This window comes from Falco naumanni, chromosome 16 (genome assembly GCF_017639655.2).
Source record: "Falco naumanni isolate bFalNau1 chromosome 16, bFalNau1.pat, whole genome shotgun sequence".
Taxonomy (NCBI): domain Eukaryota; kingdom Metazoa; phylum Chordata; class Aves; order Falconiformes; family Falconidae; genus Falco; species Falco naumanni.
This window is the reverse complement of record NC_054069.1, coordinates 6973856-6985860: the sequence shown is the minus strand read 5'-3', so window position 1 is coordinate 6985860 and position 12005 is coordinate 6973856. Positions and strand designations below refer to the sequence as shown.

The 12005-nt window shown below is 50.9% G+C and overlaps 1 protein-coding gene across 3 annotated transcripts in view; it reads left to right on the top strand.

The window, feature by feature from the left end:
• NECTIN1 (nectin cell adhesion molecule 1) overlaps positions 1–12005 on the top strand; it is a 106805-nt gene that overhangs the window by 47545 nt on the left and 47255 nt on the right. For all 3 annotated transcript variants that reach the window (XM_040615953.1, XM_040615955.1, XM_040615954.1), the window contains exons 2-5: positions 62–412; positions 1127–1429; positions 1850–1967; positions 6154–6305. In XM_040615953.1, the coding sequence (XP_040471887.1) occupies positions 62–412; positions 1127–1429; positions 1850–1967; positions 6154–6305 (924 nt within the window). The remainder of the gene's footprint in view (positions 1–61; positions 413–1126; positions 1430–1849; positions 1968–6153; positions 6306–12005) is intronic.

The following is a 12005-nucleotide window of genomic DNA, read 5'->3' as shown; positions in this document are numbered from 1 at the left end:
TTTTCTGTCTTTCTCTGTCTAAGAAGTACACATATATTCGTGCCTTTCCATTTAATTGCAGGGCTGCAAGCTCAGACTGTCTTAGTCAATGACACAGTCTCGGGGTTTATCGGAACAGACGTGGTCCTGCATTGCAGCTTCACCAATCCGCTCCCCAATGTGAAGATCACGCAGGTCACGTGGCAGAAAGCCACCAACGGCTCCAAGCAGAATGTGGCCATCTACAACCCTGCCATGGGGGTCTCCATCCTCTCTCCCTACAAAGAGCGGGTGACTTTCCGGAATCCTTCCTTCAAAGATGGCACCATTCAACTCTCTCGGCTAGAGCTGGAGGATGAGGGAGTTTACATCTGTGAGTTTGCCACCTTCCCAACTGGCAACCGGGAAAGTCAACTGAACCTCACTGTGCTGGGTAAGATACTGGACAAGCTTTGTAGTATGAACCATTGCCTCCAGTTAAACGGATCTGGAGGAACACAGAACTCGTGTCCTGAGAGCTCAGGGCAAACGTGGATCTCAGGTGTAAATTTTATCTGTGATGATCTTTCAAGTTGACTGTAAAGAGGTGAAGAGCAGGGAACGCAGGGTAGGTGGTTCACTGAGCTATCACAGGAACGCCGCTTCCCTTGTCAGGCCTCACTTCCCCTACCTCTTAATGCAGGTGCAATAACAGGGACCTGTTCCCTAAGGGAGTGGTGAGTTTTAATGAGCTGGTGGCTGTCAGGTGAACAGAGAGAGAAGACTACAGATACCCTCAGCACAGATAGAGCTTTTCCATGGGGCTTAGGGCTGTGCGTGAGCAGACCCCACGCAAGGTCTGCACGGTTTATTTGCTCTCCAATGTCAGTTCCTCGTTCTAACATAGGGCTGAAAACCTATAGCAGGAAAGGATTGACTTTCCATCTTGGATCTGTGCATCTAGGGCACCTCCACCATTCTTTCCACAGAGCAGGTTGCTGGCAATTTGCAGCAGCTCTGGGTTCACCACAAGGTCTGTCACAGGCTCAGTGCACAGGCTAGGTGTCTCTTGGGTTGGTTGTAGTAGAGAAGGCAGTATGGCTTTTCTAACCATCTCTTTGTACTCTTTTCTTCTCCTCCTTCTCCTCCTTTTTGCACTTCCTTGCAGCGAAGCCCACAAATCGGATGGAGGGCACCAAGCGGCCACTTATTGCTAAGTCTGGCAGGACAGAAAAGATCTTGGTAGCTACCTGCACCTCCTCTAATGGGAAGCCCCCCAGCACTGTCACGTGGGACACCAAGCTCAAAGGGGAAGCGGAGTTTCAGGAGATCCGGAATAGCAATGGCACCATCACAGTGATTAGCCGGTACCGACTGGTGCCGAGCCGGGAGGCCCATCGGCAGCAGCTCATGTGCGTGGTTAATTACCAGCTGGACCGCTTCACCGACAGCATGACCCTCAACGTGCAGTGTAAGTGAGCATGCAGTGTGAGTGAGTGCAGCAGGGCTGGAGAGCAATGCTGCATGGTCAGTCCCTGGGGTGGGTAATAAAGTCTGGCAAGAGGATTTTTCTGAAGGGAAGGTGTTGGTCTGGTGGAGGGGGTGAAGCAGGGGCTGCTCTCTTTTTCTGGAGAGTGAAAACTGAAGTGATCCCTTGGAATAATCATGTGCTTTCTTTTTCACGCCTTTTTTCCTCTCTGCCTCTGCTCTGTCCCTCTGTTCCTTCCCTCCTCTCTCCTTCATCCACCCTCTCTCACTCCTTCTCCCATAATCTTTCCCACCTTCTCCCACCCTGCCCCCTCATCTCTTCCTGTTTCATGTTCTCCCCCTTCCTTTTCCATAACTCATTCCTTTTCCATCCTGCTTTTCTATCTTTCTCATCTCCCTGCAGATGAGCCAGAAGTCACTATTGAGGGCTTTGATGGCAACTGGTTTCTCAACCGGAAAGATGTGAAGCTGATATGCAAATCTGACGCCAACCCCCCAGCTCACACCTATGAATGGAAGCTGTAAGTGCCTACAGTGCTTCTGCTCTCAGTAGCACATAATGATCTTCAGTCTTCGAGCAGGGATAAGGAGTTTCTAGAAACCTCAGTCACCCTCTGGTCAATTAGGGCACGGTGCCATTACTGTCAGTGGTGTCACTCCAAGGTAAAACCTGTGCATGTGAGTGGGGAGTTGGACACTTGTAGTTGCTGGAGCCACCGTGCTCCTGCAGAACGCTCAGGGATGGTTCTGGTTCCCTGGCACAGCTCTGCCAGGAGGCCTTCATTGCACAGGGACTGGAGCTAGTATCTTTATTTGCAGACCTGGGAAGCTGCTGTCTTCAGCCTTGGCCTTTCTGGCTCACCCCTCCTGTGCTGGCCATCCTCTGAGGCTGAGCTTGTCAGACCCGAAACAAGACCTACGGGGCAGCCGATGCTTTCGAGGCAGGCAGTGCAGTTTTGAAGCGACATGGGCAAGGGACTTGTTTCGGGTGGATGGGCTTTATCAGATGTTTCCTGTGGCCCCAGCTGACACAGCTGGCACTAGCATTTTAGTTGAGCCACACACACCCACCTCACCTTGCGATGGACAGGGGTAACCCCCTGCTTTTCAGCTGGGTCTTCCTCCAGCATCTTCCAGTTCAGGCTGAGGAGGGAAGAGCAGTGGGTAAGGATCATACACACCCCCTCTCCACCAGGCTGGGACGGAGCTTGCAACCAGCACAGTGCCACCTCAGTACCCAGGGTAACTTCCTATTCTCAATTCACTGGAATAATATTCTGCCCCAGTGATGTGAAGCAGCTGAGGTATGACAAGGTGAATCATTTGCCTAGCACCACTAAGTGCTTCAGTAGCAGAGCTGGAAAAGAATCCAGGAGTTCCCTTCCTTAAAGGGGCACAAACAGCACAAAATTTGTCTGCGTGTGAAAAAACCTTTCTCTAGAATCAGCCCCACTGTAAGCAGGAGCTCCCCTTTGGAGCACACATCTCCACATGACTGACATTAAACAGCAGCAATTCCTCGTCCTCCAGGGTTTCAGCTTTTGGCTGAATACACTAAAGGGAGTGAAAAGTGAGCGAGGGGTGTGTGGGGAGTCAGATGGGAATTGATGCAACCTGATGTGGTTCTCTCTCCCTCTCTTTTCTATAAGCACTCATGTAGCTTTAAAAAAGAAAGATCAAATGGATCCTTTCTTCTTTTCATCTGGCATTTGTCATCAGGAAAGAGGCTCTCAAAATGGCTTTGCAAGGAGCTAGGCATATTCTCTCTCATTTTGCTTCCCAGATCAAACTGTTCACAGTGAAAGTCTGAAGTGAATTGTTTTTCTTGCCTTTTTTCTAGTTCTCGTCCTCAGCTCTCTCCCTCTCTTGGTTCTGCAAGTTAAACTTAAACTCTAAGGGGGCTCTCGGGGTTCCTCACATTACCAGGAAAGCATTAGAGGCAAAGATGCTCCTTGTGGTACCCAAAGCAGAAGAGATCCTGGTTTAGGCTGTCTCTGTGTAGCAGGGCTGGAGAATGGAGCTGAATCAAGCCTTGTGAGATGGATCTGGGGACAGCTGGTTTGTGGCAGGTTTTTGGTCTGCTTTTGGACAAGTCATTGCACCCCTTTGTTCTGCTGTTGCTCACATGCAGGGCTGGAGGCTGAGCGCTTGCTGGGCTCCCTGGGCACCAGGCTGTCTGTGGCAGAAGCTCTGTCACTGTGTACAGACACAGCCAGCAGCAGAAGCGGACCCTGATCTCTGTTGGGCAGTCTGCTCCTACTGTGATAATGATGCTGAAAGCAGGCTGAAAGCTGAAGCACAAGGTAACCAGGTGCCAAATGCCTTAGCCAGGTGATGTTTCTATAGCTCAGGGCAAGAAAGAGGGTTAGTTACCAGCTAGGCTCAAACACAACAGGGGATGCGGGTGTCAGGACTGAGCGTGGTGCTGCATGACTGAGTGAATATGATGTGTCATTTCCACACCTGGTTTACACACTGCGCTGGTAATAAATTCAGCTCTGGCAGAAGCGATTCCTGGGAACAGCACATCTTTGAGCCAGGCATCGAGCTGGTCCCTGTGTGCTTGTGTGATGGATGATTTTTTAAATTATTTTTTTTTAGCACTGGAAAGAGTTGTTTTCCTGTGGATTCTCGTGTGAGCTGTATGTCCATTTGTCTGTCTTTAGCCTGCAAGCGTTTCTTAACTTACAGCTAAGAGACTGGGAGTATCGATACTTTGCTTTGAGAAGGAACTGTGAGAATAACAGAGAGAGAGAAAGCACAAAATTGAAGAGTACAGGTTTCTAAGCCTGACAGCACTTCAGTCCGATGCGCCAGCCTCTCCCTTGTTGCACACTTGGTGGGTCAGTTAGGACCAAGTATAGGTTTATTGGCCTGACAGGATGGAAAGGAAAGATGGAGTGTGGCTGAAGGTGAGGAGCATGAAGGCAGAAGAAGAGGATAATAGACAGTGAGAGAGAGAGAGCGTGTGAGACTGGGGGAAATGAGGCAGGAAGGGAGGAGGAGGGAAAAGCTGGAGCACAGAGTTGCCCGCGGCTCTTTCAGCCCAGACTCCTGCTCTCCTGGTCCTGGCTGCAGGCTGCCTGTGAGCAGGGCATGCAAGGAAGAGGCAGGCATAACAGATGGGGTGAAAGCCTGATAAATAACTGTACTGCAGCCAGCTACCTAGGCATGTGGCCCGTGTGTACATGTGAAGAGGTAAGGAACGGGAATAAGATCCATGGTCATCCCCTTCCTTCCTCCAGTGCCACGTTCGTAATATCAAACCGATTCCTTATTTCTTTGGCTGGGCAGAGAGAGAAATAGCCATCAGCATCTTTGGTTTATCCATGTGCTCATATGTGCCTCTTCCCCTTCCTGGGGGACAGGAAGCAATTACTGCTGCTGCTGTTTGCTCCTGCCTGGAATGTAAAAACCAGCCATGCTTTCCTTTCCTCCCATTTGGATCATGATGAGCAAGAGTCAGGGGAGCTGTTAGAGGAAGCAAGAGCTGCCTTTAGCATCCCATACCACAGTTTTTAGATGTGCCCTTGTCTTTGTAGCTTCAGGGTCCCTGTAGGCAGAGGACCAACTGTAGGCAATTCTGTTCTTCCATCAGCTTTGGGGTGATTGGCTTGATGTAGCTGGGAAAGACTAACATGTTTGCTGTACATGTGTGCCTGTGTGTTATATGTAGGCAGGCAAAATATGTGTGTGTGCATTTAGGTACTTCTTTACAAACCTAATTATACCCCCATTATTCCCTTTTGTTTCTTACAAATTGCTGACAATATGTGCACATTTTTATTGGAAGGAGGGGAAGGAATTACTTGAGTAATTTTTAATTGCCTAAGAGAAGTAATTACTTTACTTTGCTTCAGTAATTAAGAATAACCAGGCCATGTGTGTCTTTTCCTAACACACAAGGGTTTTTTTTATTTTTCATCTGCCTTTGTTCATTTAATCTATGTATCTCCAGACTTAGTTTTGCATTATTCCAGTTTCACACTTGTCTGACTATTCTGACATAGGGAGGTTCGTAGGTGGCAGGGCTCTAAATCAGCACCACTTTACTCGAGCTTGACTTGCAATTAACACTGGCTGATCAGCTGCCCAGGAGAGTTACATGGGCAGGAAATTGGAGTAAAGCAGGGTCAGATTGGTGTCCCCTTCTTGTGTTTTCCATCAAATGGAAAGTCAGGGATGGAGCAACGCTCTGAAGATGAGCCTGCTAGAGGTGAGCCACCCGAAACAAGAGAGTGACCTGGACATCTTACCCTAAGCTTGTACCTGCATGGGGACTGTGCTGGAAAATTAACTGCTTTAAGGCTCTGACTCTGTTTTCTGGATAGGGGAGAACATAGACTAGAAGTGCTTCACATCCCATTAGCCAAATCCAAGGAGGGGCTGTATGTGACCCAAGTATGTACAATCTACCTTGTAATCACAGAGAAGGAAAAAAACCCCAATCCATGTAAAGAACCTGATTCTCATCATGCAGTGGATTTACCCTGGAGACACTCTACTGACTCTTTTCTGTAATGCTGCTGTCTGAGGGTTTGGTTTCAAGGCTGGCTACATTAATGGGTATTTTCTAGCCAGCACCACCAGGTTATCGAGCTGCCCAAAGGCAAGCGCAGAACCAGCATGCCAGTGTCACTTCTGCAATACTGCTTGACCCCACTGAGTATCATCTCGGGGGTCAACCATGACTTTTGTGTTTCCTAGGCCAAACGGGACTCTGCCAGGGAGCGTGGAAATCCAGAACAACACCATCTACTTTAAAGGGCCCGTCTCCTACAATGTGGCTGGCACCTACATCTGTGAGGCCTCCAACGCCATCGGTACACGGTCGGGCTTGGTGGAAGTCAATGTCACAGGTAGGAAAACACTTGGTGTGCTTTGAAAGACAGAAGAAGAAGAGATGAGGAGAGTGTCAGCAGCTGACAACTACCAGTCAGTTAAATCTCCTTAACATCAGTCTCCATCACCAGTGTCTCCTTCTAGGGGTGGGGAGTTTCATGATGCAAAGGGAGCAGTGAAGTTACTGGTTTTGCACTGGTTTGGCTTGGATTTTTTTCTCCTTTCCTCTTGTTGTCTTTTCCTTTCTTGCATCAAGATATGTTCAATTTGTTTTCCCCTTGTCTTCTGCTTTGGATTCAGGGAGATTGGTGGACATGTTAAAAGCGAAGGCATGTCAGGGTTGTATTTGTTAGAAGGTAGAAGAAGGAGTAGGATGAGGATATAGACTGCCACTGAGGCAGTAAAGTGTAAGATGAATGAGTCATTTGTTCAGGATGATGTTTGGTGTTTCTGATGTTAGGCAATTCTCATGATTTTTCATTTGTGCTCCTTCCAGTGCCATGTTGGGTCTGTGCACTTGCTCACCTGGCTGCCACAGATTACCAAGAGGCTGTGAGCACTTGACTAGCTTTGTCTGGGCTCCAGAAAGGAATAACATCACAGGACGCAGACAGTGGGAAGTGATGTTCTGTGATGTCATAGGAGACAGAAGGATTTTGATGACTTGCAGATCAGTGTAGCCATAGGAGTGAGGAAAAGACCTGTGGATACGCTTAGGTAGTGTCAGGGAGAGAAAGTGATGTCAAGAAATAGGTTAAAGAGGAGAAATAACGTATCATAGTAGCCTGATTTCAGAGAGACAAAGTGATATCGCAAGGTGGCACCGAAGGGGAAACGTGGTAGTGCTTTGAAAGCAGGGAAGGGAACTTTACCCCTTTCCTTTTGGAGTAAAAGAAGCAATTCATTTTGTCAGTGGGTTAATGACAGGCAGCAACCAGCGTGTGGGTCTCAGGAGAGATGGAAGCACCTCTTACAGGAGTGAGCTGGAGCACTGCCACACTGCAATGGGCTCTGGGCTGTCAGGGGACAGGGGAGGGAGTGACTCTGATGAAACGGTGCTGCCTGCCTGGGAGACACGCCTGGGGTGACTTGCTGGGGCTCCCCTCTGGCCCCCCAGCTGGGCAGCAGCACTGTGGGGACTCAGCGCTGGTCTCCTTCAGGTGCTCCCCCTGCACCCCAGGTGGGCAGGCAGCACAGATCACGGCACACGGCCACTGCTCTAGCTGGGCTCACAGCCCGGACCGTGGGGTGTTGGAGCTGCAGACCTGCTCTCTGGGGAGCCCAGCAGGACTGTGGCTGCAGCCGGGTGAGCTGGAGAGCAGCCGGCTGCCTGCGTCCTGCAAATACCACAGGTGCCTGTGGGCTCCATTGGGAATGAGACGCACTGGGGGCTCGCAAGGCATGGGAGATAGCGGCCAGGTTCCCGGGGTCGTTAGCCTTTCCTGTTGTCCAGCCCGAAGCAAATCAGAGCGCCTGCTGTTCTGATAGCAGGCCACCTCTCTGAGCCACCCCAGTTCTTGAAGAGTTGACTAACCTGAGAGTGATGAAACGGGCTTCTCGGCCCCCTCCACCCGCTATCTAAGTGGTAAGTGCTGAGCAAGCGTAAAGACGAAGCCCAGGCAGCTGACCTCCTGAAATCAGCAATAACACTGTTTGGCACCCTCACCACCTCAGTTCCCCTGTTCTGTAACATGGGTAAACCAGGCTAATCTTCCTCTATCCAAGTGCTTGGAGGTCAATGGATGGGATGTGCTAATTAGATGCTAATTACCAAGTATTTATTTATGATCATTATCACTGTAGCAGGCCTTTAATTCACACCTCCTGTCCTGGATCCTTGCCTGCTGAGTTGTTCCTGATATATGCTTTTCTCTGGGGGATTTTTCATTTGCCAAGTGAAATGCACCAGAATAGCAAAGCTCTTTGTTCAGGGCAGCCATGGAGCAGCATCCACCCTGCCCAGCCCTGCCCACCGCCCAAAGCCGGGGAGGGGGGGGGGGGTTGGCGGGCAGAGGGGAGGTCATGGACAAAATCCCAAAATCTGTTCAGCCACTAGCCTTTCCACGGGAGTTGCCACCAAAGGTGCTGTGTTTCTGGGACAGTGCAGGCAACTGCCAGGTACAAACGGAGCAGACTCGCTTGCCATCGGCAATAGAAAACCATCCCGTGCAGTAACTAGCACCTTGGGTCACGTTTGAAACAGCGATCGGAGAGAAGAAGCCTCTGAGCTCAGTCCCCAGTTGCAGAGGAGGTGGGATGGGTATTGCAGGAGACTTAGAGAGGAACAGGCTGTCTTCACCATGTCTCATTTCCCATTTCTGCATAGCCTGTATATCCTTCTCTTGCTTTCGTTCTGTCTATCCAACCACCCTGTATCTCTCGCGGTGTCAGGACACATGCTCCCACACACCACGTACAGCCCTCTCTTCGTATTTCCTGCTGCCACTTGCTAGCGTTCGGTCTGTCTCAGCGCCACACTAGCATCGCAGCCTGGGTGGGCTGCACCGACTCGCTCGCACCGGCACGTGCTCCTCTAGGGATGAGGGTCTGTGGGTTCCCCTCTGGCCTTTGGTAAGTGTCTCCCTTCCTGGTGGTTTCTCAGGGGACTGGTAGAGCATCATTCTCGTGCTCGATCAGCACAGTGCTGGCAAGGGAAGCGAGGACTGCCAGGATTTCTGGGGAATGACTTTGGGATGATGTCTGCCTGCCTGTAATCTCAATTTATTCTCAAAGGTCCGAATTGTGGGGTTGAGGTTAAATGAGGAAAGGAAGGGCACACCCGCAGCTGCCCTGCTAGGAGGGATTAGCAGCCAACCCATTAGGCCAGGCTCCACCACATAAAAAAATGTTTCAATAATTCATGGATCTGAATATGTTTATCCAGCTCTCCCTAAGGACCGATTAGGCCAGTGCTGGGGAGGGCTCCGCCGTCCTTGCTCAGCTATTACAGGTACATTTGTTTGGGTCTTGCAGGCAATTTAGGGATTGTCAGTGGACCACAAAACCTCTTTCAAGAGCTCTGTGCAATAAATGGAGTTCAATCTAGTGAGCAGCCAGCCTTGGGAGAAAAAAAAAACCAAAAGGCTGATGCAGAGAAAGCCCTGCAGCGGCTTTTCCCCCTCCTGCCTCCCTGGGTACAGACCTCCCCCTTTCTGCCACCCAGCATCCTTCCTCCCAGCCCCGGGCCCAGAGAGGAGGAGTGCGGGGCTAGTTCAGCCCACTCATGGGAGAGCGATTTGTTCAAAGGGAGAAGGCTGAATGCTTCTATTAGAGTTACAGCGCATTAAAGAGATTGATAAGTGGAAATTTAATATTTTATTCCAGCAATCTGTTCCTATAATAGCGTCTCCTGCCTTGCAGGACCTTTGTCAGTCTCAGCCAAGCCATGTAGTGTGACATGTAACTATTTATTACAGGTGGTTGGGTGACATAATAAAAGGCTGTGGTTATAGACTGCATGTGTGTGTCCCTGTGTGCCTGCACACGGCTGCAGTGGTCCTAACACAGACAGCTGGTCATGTACATATACACACATACGTGTGACCCTGATGTGCATCCTGGCATGCAAATGGGCCTCTCAAACCTGCATGCTCGCACGGGGATGCCCTGCTGCACAGTCACATGTGCATGCAGGACGCGAGTTCATCAGCGCATTGGCGTGAGTGAATATGCATGTATTTATGAACATGTGCTTGGCTGTATGGGCTTGTGTGTAGCAATGCGTATACATACCCCAGCCCTTATGTGTGTGTGTACATACACATTTGTGTGCGTATGCAGGGGGGACATTCATGCATTTGTGTTCTGGCTTCTGCCAGAGGAAGCACAAGGAGAAAGATGTTGTTAAAACATCTTTTCTCCCTCTGGGCCTTCAAGCACCAGGCAAAGATCAAAACCGAAGGACAATCACAGTGCTGGAGGTGGGGGAGCAGGGAGAGCAGAGCCTGTGCTGAGGCAGTGACTGCTATCAGCCTCCCTGCTGCACTGCTCCCACCTGTTTCCTGAGGCCAGGAAGGGGTCTTCTGCCGGGATACTGTGGGCTCCCCCGGTTGCTTGCTTGGTGTAGCCCCAGCTCTGCACCCCCCGGGTTTCCAGGAGATAGGAGGCGATCTGTGGGTGCCCCGGGGAGGGGCTGTGGGGGTGTGAGGCTCTGTGCAGGTCCCTGCCCAAGGCGGGCAGCCCTGGCCTTGGATGCGAGACAGGCTGTGGGGCAGGAGGAACGGCTGGCAGGGGCTGACGGCCCACCCCCATTTGCCTGGCTTGAAGCAGGGAGTTATTTCCACACCGCCAGTGATCTCATCCCAGCAAGGTCACTGCAAACAGCCCGTGGGGCTCACTGGAGCCCTGTGCCATGCGGCAGCAGGCTTTTACTAAGGCTGTTTTGCTAAGAGAAAGCCCTTTCTGGGAAGCGTTAAATCCCGAGCCCAGAGCAGGTGCACCCATAGCCCAGCCACTGGCCAGGGGCGACAGCAAGTGCTTGTGGCTGCTTTGGGTGGGGAGGCACAGGGCTGGGGGCTAGGGAGGAGCAAGCCTCGGGGGTCTCTCTGATGCTAATCTTCGGGGGTCTCTCTGATGCTAATCTTCCGGATGGCGGGCGGGCAGGAGCGTCTGCTGCATCCTGTCTGATGGCATCTGTGCCAACGGCCCCTGTGGGAGCAGCACTTGATTGACAAGCGATAGGTGACCTGACAGAGAGATTAAAACCTAAGACACGTTTGGCATCTGGCCTAAAAGCCGTCACACTCTGAAATGCCAGTGGCAGCTGCTAAACTTCTGGATTAATTGCCAGTGGTTTTTCCGCCCCCACCGCCTCTTCTCCCCCCGCCTCCACCCCAGTCTGCACAAGGATAGCAGAAATCCCTGGTAGGGAGAGGGAAGGCAGGATAGCTTGAAGCTGGAGGTGGGCATGCATTGGTCGGTGCAACGGCTCTTGTGAAGGAAAAATGACAGCAGTTAGGTGCTGTGGGCTTCTCAAGTTGCAGCGCTGTCTGGGCTGAGGCAGGTCCAAGAGGCATCTCCTTATCTTCACTCATGTCCACGTCTGTAACACAGCAGGTCAAAGTCCTGGGATAATTTGGCGTGGACTGTACTGGCGGGGAAAGTTTGCCGTCAGCAATCTGTCTCTTAAAAACCCACATGATCACCACTGTATTTGCTGAGGCCATCTGGGAACTGGGAAGCTCCATGAATCCATTGGAATGAAGGTTGTTCCTCCTCCTCCCCGGAGCTGCTGCTCGCCCTGGCTGGAGCCAGCCAAAGGGCCCCCTGCTTCCCGTTGTGGGTGCTTGGTTTTGCAAGGCAGGAGGAAAGCCAGGGTCTTCCTCTGGAGGAGGTTGAGTGTCAGTCCCTTGGGCTGACACATATCCAGAAGGTAATTTCTCATGGGGTTTGACATTTTCCTCAATGCCCATGGCTACAGTGAGAATCTCAGCTGGTGCTGGCTGTTTCCTTGGCCCTTATGATTGAAGGGAAAAGGTTGGAGATGTGACTTCAAGAAAAAATGTGTCCATGGGAAGCAGTATCTTTTAAAATATCTAAGCAGTGCGATGAGCAGAAGGGCTTTTGAAAGCTGGTTTCCTGTGGATCTGCATATCATAGAAGAATTACTTGGTGACTAAAAATATCCTTTTTCTGATCTGGGCCCTTCCTGCCCTTGGGAGCAGCCTCTTGTCCCTGTGGGTTCTCTGATGTCTAATGAGGCTTAGCTCCCACCTCTG